We start from the raw sequence: 14,168 nt of genomic DNA, 5'->3' as shown, positions 1-14,168 counted from the left end.
AGTTCCTAAGGTGCTGTTTGTCATGAAAGTATCTTATTTCTCCATCCATTTTGAAAGATACTTTTGCAGGGTACATCAATCTGGGTTGGAGGCTGTTTTCCTTTAGGGCTTGAAATATGTCACTCCAAGCTCTTCTTCTTGCCTTAAGGGTTTGAGTTGAGAAGTCTGCTGTGATTCTGATGGGCTTTCCTTTGTATGTGATTTGTTTCTGTTCTCTGCTTGTAGAATTTTGTTCTTCTGTTGGGTTTCTGGAATCTTAACAATTATATGTGTAAGTGTAGATTTTTTCGATCAAGGCTAGTTAGAGTCCTATATGTCTCACTTATCTGTATGTCAAGTTCTTTTCCCCTGCTTGGGAAATTTTCTGCCATTACTTCTGTGAGAAGGTTTTTATGTTGTCTGCACTCTCTCCTGTTTCTACATTGACTCTGATCAGTCTTATGTTGTTCTTCTTTGCATCGACTAGCAGCTGCTGGATTGTATTTCATGGTCTCTTACTATTTTAAAGAGATTTTTCTTTTCTTGGTCACTAATTGCAATCTTGTCTTCTATATCTGAAATTCTCTCCTCACATTGGCTCATTCTGCTGTGTAAACTTTCAATGGAGTTTTTAATCTCCTGGAAATCTGTTTGCATCTGTTTTATGGATTCCATTTGTTTCCTTTGTTGGGATTCCATCATGTTCCTCAGTTCCTCTATTTTTTTATCTATGTCCTCTGTAGATGTATTAATCATGTCTTGCACTACAGGCACAATCTCTGCTGTATTCTGAGAAATTATTTCTGATTTCATTTTTTCCAGATCCTCTTTTGTTGCTAGTTCAGGGAGTCCAGGTGGTTGAGTATAAGATTGTTCCATCTCGTTTCCCTTTGAGGTTGCTTTACGTGATCTGAAGTCTGTTTTTGAGACTTGTTTACATGTCTTCTCATTTCAACAGGGGTGGGGGAGGGTGTGGGAGGAAGGGTGTGTGCTGGTGGCTCCTGTGTTGCTCACCTCTTCGCCTCTGTGGGTAGCTCTGTTCCTTGAGTTGGGAGCGGTGGTACGGCGGCCTGGAAGACTCACTTCCTCCACGCTGAGGGCAGCTTTGCTCCTTGTGCTGGGGGCAGTGGTTACGGTGGCCCGGAAGGCTCACATCCTCCCAACTGGGGGCAGCTGTGCTCCTTGAGCTGGGGGCAGTGGTACAGTAGCCCGGAAGGCTCACCTCCAAGCTGGGGGCAGCTCTGTTCCTCATGCTGGGGGCAGTGGTATAGTGGCCTGGAAGGCTCACCTCCTCTGAGCTAGGGGCAGCTGTGCTCCTGGACCTGGGGCCGGTGGTATAGCAGCCCCCAAGTCTCCTCCTCTGAGCTGGGGGCAGTTCTTACTTTCTCTTTTAGCAATTTTCTGTATCTAATTTTTAATCTCCATTCCCACAACTACTCCCTCTTTACATCACACCTGTATGATTACAAATGCCACCTAATTCACTGTCTACCAATGTTCCCTTCCACCCACCCAATCTGTACACAGGTATGCGATGAAAAACTAAAATTTTATGGCATTTCCTAGCTCAAGTATCTGTAATGGCTCCTTTACACTGGGAAAGAGTAAACCCATTTATCCTGGAATACTGTATTTATTTTACGAGCCCATCAACTTTAACATTCCGTAAGTTCCAGGAAAGCAGATTATGCCTGTCTTGTTTGCTATCCTCAGTTCCAAGGACAACGGCTGTCAGAGGGTTCTTGTGAAACAATCATTACTCTAATTACTCTCACTTATTTTCACTTCATTGTAAGTACAATTTGTCTTTTCATGTATAGAACTCACTTGTCCTGTCCCAAACTACAAGACTTTTTAGGACAGTTTCATAATGTAGTCTCTTATTTCCAAAATTTCTCAAGACTGTGCTATTAGGTATATACTCACTGCATAAACAATTTGAGGTTCTATAATCTAGGATTGGGAGGTATTTCATTATTGAAAAAATACGGGCTCACATAGTTACTGTAACAGAACAGTTTATAAAGTTTAAAGTAGCAAAAGAAAAATTAACATTCAGAATTTAAACAAAAAAGGGCTAGATCTGGAGTATATATAGGTCCATGGAAGCAGACTGTTAGATTTGAGAAATTTCTTAGGAGCCTAGTGTAAAGGGTATTAAAAAAGATCTAAAACTAAATTATGCTAACCAGAAAAGATGATTTTGTCCAGTGAACTGGAGATTATTTTATGAACATGACTAAAGGGAATGAAAAGGATGGGAACTCTGGGCCATACAACTTGACATGCTTTTATAGTCCTTGAAATGATAGACACCGAGTCAGTGCTAAATGGATCACTTTTTATGTAGATACCTTTTAATCTCTGCAAAGATTCTGCATGAACCTGTGAGCTATGCCAATTAAGAGCACTTAAATGTTAGATATATGCAATTTATAAATAACCAGTTTGTAGTGTTTTGAAAATGGAAAATGCTAGCAAATACTCGGAATTATATATTAAAAGCCTTTGGTATCTAACCATGTTATTTAATAATTGGCTTTTAAAAAGGCATAATACTTTATAGCTGACCAGAATTTTTGATTCTGAACCATTATTGCATGGTTCGAGTAAAACACTATTAGGGAACAAATCACAGATAGTGGTCAAGTGATCTTTTTCAGCTTATATAAACAAATAACTTCTGTCCATCTCTTACCTAGCCCTTCCTTACACTAATTCAACCTTCCCTTAGTCTGTACAATTTTCATGCAATGGTTCCTTCCCTCTTGGTTATCTTATCTGCTCTATCCTCAGCTTTTTCCTTTTACTCATTTATTTGCCTTCTGAAGGTGTGTTGTATGAAAACCATTATTTATGGCCACCCTACACTAAATCATGATCATTGACAATAAACTATGTGCAATTAAGCCATGAGATGTGGTGGTGGTCACAAATGATGCATGTACTAATTATTTCAGTACTACCATGGTCTTATACCTCTATGCTCACTAATGGAACTTTGTTTACATCTCTTGACAAGTCTTAGTTCAGAAGAATTAAACTTCATATATATAATCCTATTTACTATTCCTACATAGGTAATTTTTAGAAGAGGCAACAAATTTTTGATCCTTTTCCACTAACTCCTTTTGGGCTTCCTTACATCTTCAAGTGCTAATGCCCCTACACTGATATTAGCTTTCTAGAATCTTCATCACTCTAGGAGAATATTCTGCATCCTTACCACATGACTTTCATCTTTCCTTACTCCTGCTCCAACCTAAACCTGCCTTTCTAATGTCCTTGTGTATCTTCTTTATTGCCAAACTCTAAGCCACTTCTCTGCACAATATGCGTTAAATTTTTCTCTTCTCAGGCACTCCAACTGACAGTTTTTTGGTGCCTAACTCTTCATTCTTCCCATTGAAAAGCTTGATGTCTACAATTTTACCTTCTGCAAACTTTCCTACTATCTCACCAAATTACTTTTAATAGTGAGGTTGCCCAGCCCTTGATTCTTAGCCTGCTTGTCACTCTCCAATTTAACAGATTTCTATCATCTTATGGCAAGGACTCACAAAGTTCATTTCCAGCTTAGATCTACCTCTTCTGTGGCCCACATCTCACACACTACCTATGATGTCCAAATGGAACTTTGACTCCTATTACCTTTTCCACTTTCCACCCTATTTTACCCTTTACACTTCATTTCAGGAACTGACCCTCAAATATAGGTAGGAATTATGTTGTGTCACCTTCAATACCCAACTCCTGAGGTCTATCAATTCAAATCCAATTTACATAGTTCTAAAATACGAACTCAAATCCACCCTCTTTTCCTTATCATTAGCTTATCACTCTTCCAGGCCACTTTAACTGTGGTTTGTCTGTCTGTTTCTACTCTGGATGTCCCGTAATTCACCTCTCTCCACATAAAGTAATTAATATGTCATTCCCATTGTACTTAGAATTCAATCTCCTTAACACCCCAGTTCTTCATCCTATTGAATCCAAAGATCAGGCCCTTCTCCTTGCCTATTATGCTACAAACATGCCCTTTTTTTTTTTTCCAATACTTTTAATTCAAATCACTAGTTTTCTGCTTCTAGACCTTTGCACATGTTATTCCCCCAGAATGTGTTTTCACCCCATATTGCACACCCTACTCCTTTTCTTCTTGTAACCTCTGGAAAGACCTTCCCTAATTTCTGTGCCTTAAGCAGATTCCTTCCATGTTTTCTATCTTGACCCTATATTTGGTTCTTTCACAGAATTACAACTGTTCTAATGCTGTTCCCCCTCTATGAGACCTGGACCTATTGTACCTCATTCACTAACATATCTATTCATTAAGGCCTAGTATCAAACAAATACTGAATAAATACAGAAATGTCTTTAAAAGAAGTTGACTGCGTATAGGAATATAGGTTTTGTGGAAGGCTAGAAGAGGTTGTTTTGGGTGACCAAAAGACTACATGTCATAACTACCTACATTCACCCAGTATTTACTAAGAGTCCAATACTTGTGGTTTACATTGATGAGCAAGTTGGTTGTTTTTTTTTTGGTCCTGGGGATTGAACTTGGATCCTTGCACTTGCGAGGCAGGCAGCAGAACCACTGAACTAAATCCCTGGTTGATGAGCAAGTTGGTATAGTGGATAGACAGTGTAAGTCATACTAACAGCATACTAAATATCAAGGTCAAAGACACAAAAGAGTGTAATGAGAGCACACAAATGTAACCAAACTAGGTTGGGGAGTCTGACAATTGCTTTGCCTTAAGACTGCACCAGAAAGAGAGAATAGCATGAATAAAGGCTCCTAAGTACAGAGTACTTGGGATAAGGTGTTTGGATTTAAGGACAGATATTTAGAGTGAATTAAGAGCCATGTTAGGATAGGATAGTTGTGAGACTAGGTTGAAGAGATAAGTAAGATGGCTCTCTTGGATGTGATTCACTAATACTTCAATCTTCCAAAAGCTTCTTCTATGAAACCCTAGGCTATATTTAAGACATCCACATAACAACTGAAAATGTAATCTGGTCATCTCAGCTTTTTCTCTTATAGAATAAAGTCTCTTGGCTTACTCAGGTCATGACTAAATATTTTATTAGTGTCTTGGAATTTAAGCAGTAAACTGGTATTTATCCTATTAATGCTACCAAGATGGAGCTTGATACCACCTAGAACTCCTACAAAACCTGAATCTAACAGCTCTTTGAAATTATTCCTCACCCTTGCCCAATCCAATCACTGGAAAGGATTTTCTATTACTAAACAATCTACCAAGAGGTCAATCTTTCTTTCATCCCAATCTTTCTTTCTTCTCCTTCTTTTCTAAACTCCAATCTACTAGGTCATCTTCTAGTGCATTTTCCCTTTTCTCCATAACCCTTACCAGACGGGAATGATATTCTTTTCAATTCCCATGATCAAAGTCCTTCTAGGCCCCTGATTTCTTTATAGTTTCCTCAATTTTAATGTTGGCTCAATTAAGAGCTGGGGGGGGGGGATCATTGAAAATCATTTGGTTGCAAGGAATAGAAACCACTCAAAGAAATTTAAAAACAGGGAATTTATTAGATGAATATACATGTTTTTGCTGGGATTCCAATAGTTGTAATGGGTCAAGAGCTAGAACCACATTTTGCTAAAGGATAGAGCATGCTATAATCCTTGTATCCTGCATAAGGTACTAGAATGTGGATTCACTTCTGCTTGCTTTTTGCTCATTATAGTCCTTTATGCTGGCCTCAAACTTGTCAAGCACATGTTGGCAGACATTCATGAGCTCACTCAGGCCTCTCTGAAATGGCTCAACAGCTGGAAGAGCGCCTCGAGTCTGAACGCGCAAATTAATTTTGCTCTCTGAAGGATGAGTCGTAGTGTAACCACAAAATTCCACTTCTGGATTCTTCATGATCATGTACCGGAGAGCATTTCCTAGGGTATGGTCCTCCTCGTGCAATACAAATGTCACACAGTGTCTATCTGTTCCAGCTGCCTGGACCATTTCCAAGGCTGTCTTCCTCTCGCCTTCAGCCATTGAGGTCTTCAATCCAGATATTTTTCTACACACATATTTTTTATAAAAATGAGATCATACTGAATATTGTTTTGTGACTAGCTTTTTTCCATTTACTATACTGCAATTCCAACACATTAATCCACCCCAGTCACACAGAACTATTACCCTCTCATTTTCTTGTCTCCATAACTTTTACCCATAAGTCACTTATTGCCTCCAGTTTCTCCTTACTCCACTTAACCATCCACATTCCCACAGCAGGAGTCTTCTTAGAAAAACACAAACTTAAATGTATACAAAAATACTGTTTTGGTAGTCACCAGAAAGGAACAGGATTAGGGTGGGGCCTGCTGCAAGATGAAAAGGGATTTGAAAGGCATGGAAAACCACCTTGCTTTAGTATAAAAATAGAAACTGCAGACTAATCAACGTGCAGGCCCAACTATGGCTTCCATTTGCAAGAGGTAAGGAAAGTAGGAAGTTGGGGGTGTGAAACGAGTCTAGCAGGAGAGAGAAAACACTTAGAGCTTTAAGAGCAGTCTGCACAGAGAAGATGGAGAGCAGTAGTTACAGGGTCTTAGGCCTGACTCCACACGCCAGAACCAACCCTCAGGCACAGGGGCCTGGTCGTGACTTCACACGGTGCAATTCTAACGGGGTGGGGGGGCCAGTCTGGGACTTGACTCTGGTCTCCCAACTTGTTTTCCATGTAAACACATCCACGTCTCCTCTGTCCCTCTTCCAAACAGGCCCCGGTCACCTATCCTCTCCTCCCCTCCTCTCAAGGCTCCCAGTCAGGCCCCTGCTGCTAGGCCCGGCCTCGTGCCCCTCGGCCACCCGCTCCCCTGGCCCGGCGCAGCCTAAACCCTCCCCCCCCTTCAACCGTCTCCGCCGTTACCTCTCCAGCTCCTGGTCTTCTTCCATCGCGGGGCAGCTTTCGGGATCCTTAGGCGCTGTTGGCGGAACGGAGGATCTGTCCCATACCGCGAAACGCGCGAGCGAAGCAGGAAGGAACTACCGACGGAAGAAGCGGGGCGGAGCCGCAATGGCGCCGCCAGGCCCGGAGGAGGAGCGGGGTTTCGAGGCCCCACCCCTGGCTCCGCCCCCGAGCGAGGCGGGGTCGCGCGACTGCGCTCTCACCTGGAGCTGTCCATAAACTCACCTGCAGCGGCAGCGTGCCACACCTGGGCCCCACCCGAGGCCCGGCCAGGCTTGCGTGCGCCGAGCGCAGCCTCGGTGACTTCCCCTGGTGACGGCGACTGGAGCGGGGCCTCACCTGATCTAGTCACTGCCCTTCTCAGGGCCAGGGTCAGGCCTTTTTCGGACTTGCAGCCAGACTCCTTGGGGGACGGAGCTGTTCTGGACTGGCCTTTTCCAGGAGCCTCGTCTTCACGGGTCTTTCGAGGGATGCCTGGGTTAGGCAGTATTTGATTAAATCGCCTCAAAAAAGGAGGGGATAACGTGCGAAGAAATGAATTTCATAACACAACACTAGAGTTTAATTAAGACGGTATTTATCTCACTGGGTTCTCGCAGCTGCACATCTCAAGTGGGTCCAAGGACACAAGTCTTGTGGGGAGACTGCAAGATGGGGAGAAACTCCCAAACTTCCCCACCACTTTCTTTCCTAGGATACTCCCCACTCCTTGGAGTGCGTCTCCCCCGCTGTGGACTTTCTTTCCCTTACCCCTTTGGCCGCTTGCACCTCACCGGGGGCCGGTGGTCTCATTTGTTCCCGGGCGCCTCAGCGCGCCTGGCTCCAGTCCCGAGCCTTCACGTGTTCCCTCCTCTGCGATCGCCCTTCTCCACTCGCCTGACCCCGGCCAGTCCCGGCCCGGCCTCGCTATCCTCCCGCCCAACACACCTACACTGCTGGTTTCCTGCGCCACCTGTTCTCCTCCCCCACCCAGCCTGAGACGTTCCCTCCCAGCCCAGCTGTTCCACACTCCTAGAGGCGACCACGAGTGCGCGACGAGACTTCTCCGGCGTCTCCTGCAGGGGAATCAGGCGAGCGGTGGGGACAGCCCAGAGCGGGTGGGGGAGGGCAGGCAGCGAGGGGCGGAGTGGGCTCACTCTAACCTGGGAGCGACGGCCCGTCCTGGCCCGCCCTCTGAGCTCTCGGATAGGTGAGGCCGGCCTCTTGCCCGCCCCTCTCCCACCCTTCGCCGCCGCCGATTGGCCCAGGTGCGTGTCGGGTTGGGCCACTGGGCTCGGGAGTTTGCCCCCCGGGAAGACAGCAGGGGCGGTTGAGAAGTGAAGTCTTGGCCGGAGTTTGCTTCTTGCCAGGAAATTGGCGGCGGCGGCGGCGGGGCTGTGGCGGTGGTGAGCCCCGGCAAAGCGGAGCCCGCCTGGCTCCTGGCTCTCCTTCAGCGGTCCGCGGAGAGCGGGAGTTGGCGCTAGGCTGAGGTGCCAGGAGCCTGTGCTTGCCCCGGGCGGCTGGGCTTTCCCGTGAGTAACTTTGCCCTGCCCGCTTCGCTCCGCGCCCTCCGCCCGTTCCGGGCAGCCGCCTCAGGTGCGGGCGGCGGCGGAGTGTGGGCTAGCGCCGCCGCCCGCCGAGAGCCGCCGACCTCCGGGCTCCCCTTGCCAGCCCAGGCTGCGGGCGCAGCGTGGAGCCGGTTGCAGAGCTGTGGAGAAGCTGCCCGGAGCGCGATACCCGCTGCGGGGCAGGCTCCGGGGTGGGGGGTGGGGGGGCTGTAAGCAGTTGGTGGTTTCGGTCCCCGGGGTGCAGATCTCTGCGTCGTTGCTTTTTAAGGAAGGAAAGAGGTAGAGATGGGTTCTTTTATTTTGTGTTTGTTGTCCGGAGAGTGGCACTAGCAACCCTCGCGTTCGGTGTTGTTTCCCTGGGAAGGGCAGAGAAGACAGCCCTCCCTCCACGCCTGTTGCCTGTGTGTGCTCACCTTTCCCTGCAGGCTGGATACAGTGAGAGATTTACCTCTGCCCGAGGCCAATTTCAAGATATGGGTCTTGATTTGGAAGCAGTTGCACACAAAGCACCCCTGAGGAAATAACAGCACTCGCTTTTCAAAGCCTTATGCCACCTTTTAGGAAGAGACTTTTGACTTATATGTAGTTTCTTGTAATACTTCCGTTTACATTTAAGATTATAGATCCAGACGTTTTTGACTGCATGGGCTTCATTGTCTGGCTTCTTATTTCTAAATCACAGAAATCAAGAAACAACCCGAGTGAAAAGCAGTAGAAGTGCAGAAGGAGGAAACAGTTGTGAGCTTCGGTTTATTGGAACTGCCTTCGCTTTAAGAATTTCACATTCCTGTAGCAGCAGTACTTACTTGGAAATTGGCCTTCTTCCCAGGACAGATTTTGATTTTTCTGTTGCATGTACTGTGACAACGCCGATGAAGTTGGATCTCAGTAAATCAATTCCATTTTATAGATTTCCACCCCCACATCCCTTTGGAAAGAGGACTTTGGCAGTAAAAGGAAAGGGGGATGGGGATCTAGTATCCTGTTTGGCCTGTCAAAGCTTTGTTGAGCCAGGAATAATAAAGTTTTGCCTTTTAGCTTGTCCAAATTTTACCCACCATGTGAGTTTTCCCATAGGAGTTAAAATGTGGGACAAATTGGAAGCACAGTAGAATAACAGTACTTTTAATTCAGCTTGCTTGTGTGGTGACATTCTTATTTCTGTATCTTTTCCTCTCCTTGTGTTTGAAATTGCTCATTATTTATACATTTAGCTAATCATAAAGTGTTCACTGCATTCCAGGATTGATGGCAAGCAAGGGCCATTTCCAGAGTCGCTGGAGAGTCACTTACAAAAGCTTGGTTCCACTAATTACTTCAAAGTAATTTGAGCAAAGTGCTGTGAGAACTTAAAAGGGCGCTTTTACCTAGAGTTTGTTAGAGAAGGCTTCATATAGGCACTCTTCAAATGTGGGATTTTTACCAGGTCCATTGCAAACGCATATATCTTTAGGGTGTTGCATTATGAAGTCTGGCTGAAGGATATAGTGTCTGGGGTTGAAGTCAAAGTGAGGGGCTGATGTGTTATTCATTTCAAAGTACTTAGTACTTTGCCCTTCCGGCAGAGAGCACTCAAATATTTATTGAATTGACTTGAGCAGAAAAATGATTTTGTATACCATGTTATGAAATTTGGACTTAAGTGATAACAGAGCTGCTAATTTTAAATAGGAGACTGTCATGATAATATTTGCATTCCAGAAAGAGGATAGTGGAGCTCCACATTTGGGGGTAGAGAGACAAAATAGGAGACTTTTACAATGTAAGGGTTTTATGCTGAAGGATTCTCCAGATCATCTGGGTTGGAATCATGTTCTCACTCAGCAGGTAACCTCATTCATTGTTTCTTAGACTCTTCATCTGGTGTTGGGAGAATAAAACTTGAAAAAAAAATGCATATTTTTTAGAAAATTGCTTTGGTAGATAGTAAGGACTTAGGCAGTGATAGTTGTCATTCTAGGTGAAGGTGTACAAAGGTGATTTGGCTCTTAAGGAGGTATGACTAGGAAACTGGCCTAGATAAGTGACTAGATAGGATTCTGTCTTGGGGTGTGGGCGTACACTGGTTAAATTGGCTGTGGAGTCAGAACAGGGGTTGAATTCTAGCTTTATTAGCCATGGAATTACTATCCTGACTGAATTTGATTTCCTAATATTTGAGAAATTGTCATAGTACCTGTTTAGTAGGGTTTGAGGATCCAGTGAAATTATGCATGTAATGAATGTCCTTGGCACAATACTTGGTACATTCCAAGTGCTCAGTAAATATTAGTTGTTCCTTTAGTGATGATGACATTAGTGAGCTAGTGCGGTGTTGGAGGCTATGAGAAGGACTAGTTAGAAACAATTGATGCTAGAGATAGAGGAGGGAAGATGCTAAGTTCTTTTTGGGACCAACTCAATGAGGTGCTACATGAATGGTTGAGATGTTTTTGATGCAGTTGTTGGATAGATGTATCTGAGAGAAGCTAGAAAAGGATAAGAGAAGGGAATGATGTTCACATAAAGCCTTTGTGGGGGAGGCAAGCTTTATAGAAGATTTAGAGGGAAGAGATCGCTTTGTAGTGTAATGATGGCAAGAGTATTGACATTGAACACCAGAGGTTTCTACAATCATGTTGCCTCTGTTCTACTCTCTTCCTCCTGTTACTGTCCTTTCTGAATCACCTCCATCCAAATACTTTTTATTGTACAGATTCTTTTTGCCACAGTTCACTCCAGACCTACCTTTCCATATCCAAACCTAGCAAAGTTCCTAGGGGGATCAGAAGTCTCATTTCATGTATCTCACTCTGTTTAGGAAGCAGTGTTGGCTGAAGAAATTATGTGTATTATTTGCATATAGAATTGTAGTTGTAGAAGACTTGGACAGGCCTAAATCAAACCAATTAAAGGGCCTGGGAGTTTTATAAGACAAATCTTTAGTTTTCCTGTCATATGTTTCTTTTCTTCAGAAAGTACTAATCAGTAGAAAAATCTATGGTTTATAAAAGGTTTTTTTTTTTTTTTTGGTTGAGTGAGTTCAGAAAAAAAATGGCTGTAAGCCTAACAAGACATGAAGAGGGATTTTTAAAAATGCTCATGATAAAATAATAAACTGTCCTCTAGTTACTATGATTTTTTTTTCCAGTACATTCCAAGTGCTCAAAAAATATAGTTATTCCTTTAGTGATGATGATATTAGTGAGCTAGTCCGGTGTTGGAGGGCTTTTAACACAGGACTTTGAAGATGCTGGACAAGATTCTACTACTGAGCTATACTTCCAGCCCAGATAGGATGATTGCCGAGAACCAAGAGTCATAGATCCTTTTAGAGTATTTGCTTCCAAGAGCACAGATCTGTTTTTCTCACTGCAGAATCCAAAAATACCTAAGAAAATAAATATTAATGTTTGCATAAATGAATGAGTTGGATTTATTGGCTTCGGTATGTCTTGGCCCTCAGACTTCTTCAAATATTTGGAACAATAATTGGTCTCAGGGAAAACAAAAGAGAAAATTGATCTAGCTAGAAGCTTAAAGTACTTCATGTACTTCTAAGAAGATGCAGGGACTATAATAGAATTGATGGCTATCATGATTCAACTGTTTTAGTGCCAGATGCTATATTTATTTGCCTAATTCTCTCCTCCCCCTACATTTTACTGCCATAATTGTGGGATGTGCTAAGGAGGAATGGACTTATACAGGGATATAGCTTGGCTCAGAAGTAAACTGACAACAGCTGTGTCATAAATTTGTCCTCTTTGGATGATTAGCGAAACTACAGGGCAGAGTCCCTGCAGTCTTGATAAGGATAGCTGGAAAGCTAAGACAGAAATGTGGGTAGATAAGGTTTAAGCATAGTTTAACCTTTATCTTCCCAGTCTGAAGATTTAGGACTTACTTCTGGCAGTCAGTATCCTTCGGTGGAGAAATTAAAAATGAGGGAAAAAATGTTTTTTTCTTTATATGAGGCTGGGTAGGAGAAATGAGAAATAGAAACAAATGCAGAGAATAGGCAATAGCAAGCACTATACTAGAAAAGTTATTGTATATCCACTTAGAAAGTTATTGCCTTCATATGTAAAACAAATGAAGTTTTAAATTTTCTTTATCAAAAGAGTGATCCTAGAGTTTTCTTTAAATGGCAAAGTGTTCCAAAGTGGGCCATTGTTAAAAGTATTTATAATCAAGTTTTGAGACCCTGTATCTTATATAAAATAAGTTGTACTTGGCTATAATAAAGATTTCAAATGCTTTGTTGACTATGTTTTATAGATAAAAGTGAGGTAAGCCTGGGAAATATTTTTATCTTCCTCCCCCAACTGGAATTTTGGTTGCTAGTCTTCAGTTAAACTTTAATTGATAAGAATTCTTATAAAGAATTAAATCAATCAAATGACATAAACAATTACTGAACAAATAAATTAGAGCCTTTAACTTAAATCTTCCGTGTATATATGTGTGTATGGTACTAGAGATTGAATTCAGAATCTGCACTGAGCTACATTCTCAGCCCTTTTTATTTTTAGTTTTTTCCTTTTTTTTTTTTTATTGTGAGACAAGGTCTTACAAAGTAAATTGTCTAGGCTGGACTTAAACATGCAGTCTTCCTGCTTCTTGCTCCCATGGTGCTGGGATTACAGGAATGTGCCACCACACCTCACTTAAATATTTCAATATTGTGGCTCTTGTCAATTTTCCTCTACATAATTTTGTTTGAGTTTTGCTTTTTTATTTAATTCAATATATACCTAAGCATACATCACGTGATCAACATTGATCTGTGTGCAACCCAAAAGATAGTCTCTAGCCTTGGAGAACTTAAAATCTTCAAAGATATTTAGTCGTAGAGTTAATCATTCAAAGCAGGGTGACTAATAACCTTGCCTACTAGTTCCTTGGCTCCTCAACTCTGGTGATCTTCACTTCAACTATATTAACATTCATTTGGTATCTTGTTGCTTCCCCTAATTTTCCACATTAGGCTCTAATATATCTGTAAATTTCTATAGCCTGTTCTCAACCGATCTTCCAGCTCTTTCACATCAACACTTCATGGTAGAGTGGCCTTCATTGTCACAGAGTTTGCCAAGCCCTTTGTTCTATTCCACCTCCCCTTCTCTTGCATTAATATCTATTAGACTTGCAGTCTTCCCCATCTGGTTTGGAACCCCTAATTAAGCACCTTGAATATGCTATTACTGGTACCTCTCTTGAACTTGGCTTTTTGCTGGACCCGCCAGATAACAGCCCGGTTCAGATTTGCCCTGCTTCTTAACCTACGTTGCATTTTACCAGGGCATGAAATTGTCTCTCAGCAGCTTCCCCATTTCCCTCACTCAGCTTGGCAGCTATTCAGCGCTCTGACACTGACCGGAGGGCAGGGGTTAAGACACTGGGGGAGGGTAGTAAGACAGGCATTCATCAAATAATAAGCACACATCACAATTATAAACTGTCATAAACAATTTGAAGAGATTGCATAGGGTTGTGCTGTTTAGCAGTGTGGTTACTAGCCACATGTGGCTATGAGATTTTGAAATGTGGCTACTCCTCACTGAGAAATACAGTAAGTGTAAAATACACATCAGATTTTGAAGACTTACTAGCAAAAAACCATAAAAATCTCATTAATACATTTTATATTGATTACTTATTGGTAACATTTTAGATTATTGACTTAAATAAAATATTAAAAATCATTCA

General features: G+C 42.7%; 3 protein-coding genes across 6 annotated transcripts in view; 1 reads left to right on the top strand and 2 right to left on the bottom strand.

Annotated features, from left to right (window-relative positions):
• LOC147821746 (protein POLR1D-like) overlaps window positions 1-7,402 on the bottom strand; it is a 63,572-nt gene extending 56,170 nt beyond the window's left edge. Inside the window, exon 1 of the mRNA XM_087199434.1 lies at window positions 7,270-7,402. The gene's annotated coding sequence lies outside the window, so the exon portion shown is untranslated. The remainder of the gene's footprint in view (window positions 1-7,269) is intronic.
• Polr1d (RNA polymerase I and III subunit D) lies at window positions 5,522-7,398 on the bottom strand. 2 transcript variants are annotated; one of them, XM_013075858.3, is made up of 3 exons: window positions 7,270-7,398; window positions 6,892-6,946; window positions 5,522-6,036 (listed from the first exon to the last, which is right to left on the bottom strand). In XM_013075858.3, the coding sequence occupies exons 2-3, from the start codon at window positions 6,915-6,917 to the stop codon at window positions 5,661-5,663; spliced, it is 402 nt and encodes a 133-aa protein (XP_012931312.2). In that variant the 5' UTR covers window positions 6,918-6,946; window positions 7,270-7,398; the 3' UTR covers window positions 5,522-5,660. The 2 variants fall into 2 exon arrangements, with proteins under 2 accessions (XP_012931312.2, XP_087055559.1); XM_087199433.1 differs by having other exon boundaries at window positions 7,156-7,286.
• A 698-nt stretch (window positions 7,403-8,100) lies between the features above and the next one.
• The window catches only part of Lnx2 (ligand of numb-protein X 2), an 87,198-nt gene continuing 81,130 nt past the window's right edge, over window positions 8,101-14,168 (top strand). For 2 of the 3 annotated variants that reach the window (XM_087199431.1, XM_004854811.4), the window contains exon 1: window positions 8,102-8,441. The gene's annotated coding sequence lies outside the window, so the exon portion shown is untranslated. Of the gene's footprint in view, window positions 8,442-14,168 lie in introns of all 3 variants that reach the window. The other variant, XM_087199432.1, reaches the window with a different exon arrangement.

This window comes from Heterocephalus glaber, unplaced genomic scaffold, assembly GCF_053883595.1.
Source record: "Heterocephalus glaber isolate CG9 unplaced genomic scaffold, H.glaber_assembly_v1.0 deba00001719, whole genome shotgun sequence".
NCBI classification, from domain to species: domain Eukaryota; kingdom Metazoa; phylum Chordata; class Mammalia; order Rodentia; family Bathyergidae; genus Heterocephalus; species Heterocephalus glaber.
Note: the sequence above shows the minus strand (reverse complement) of the source record. Positions and strands in the feature narration are given on the sequence as shown.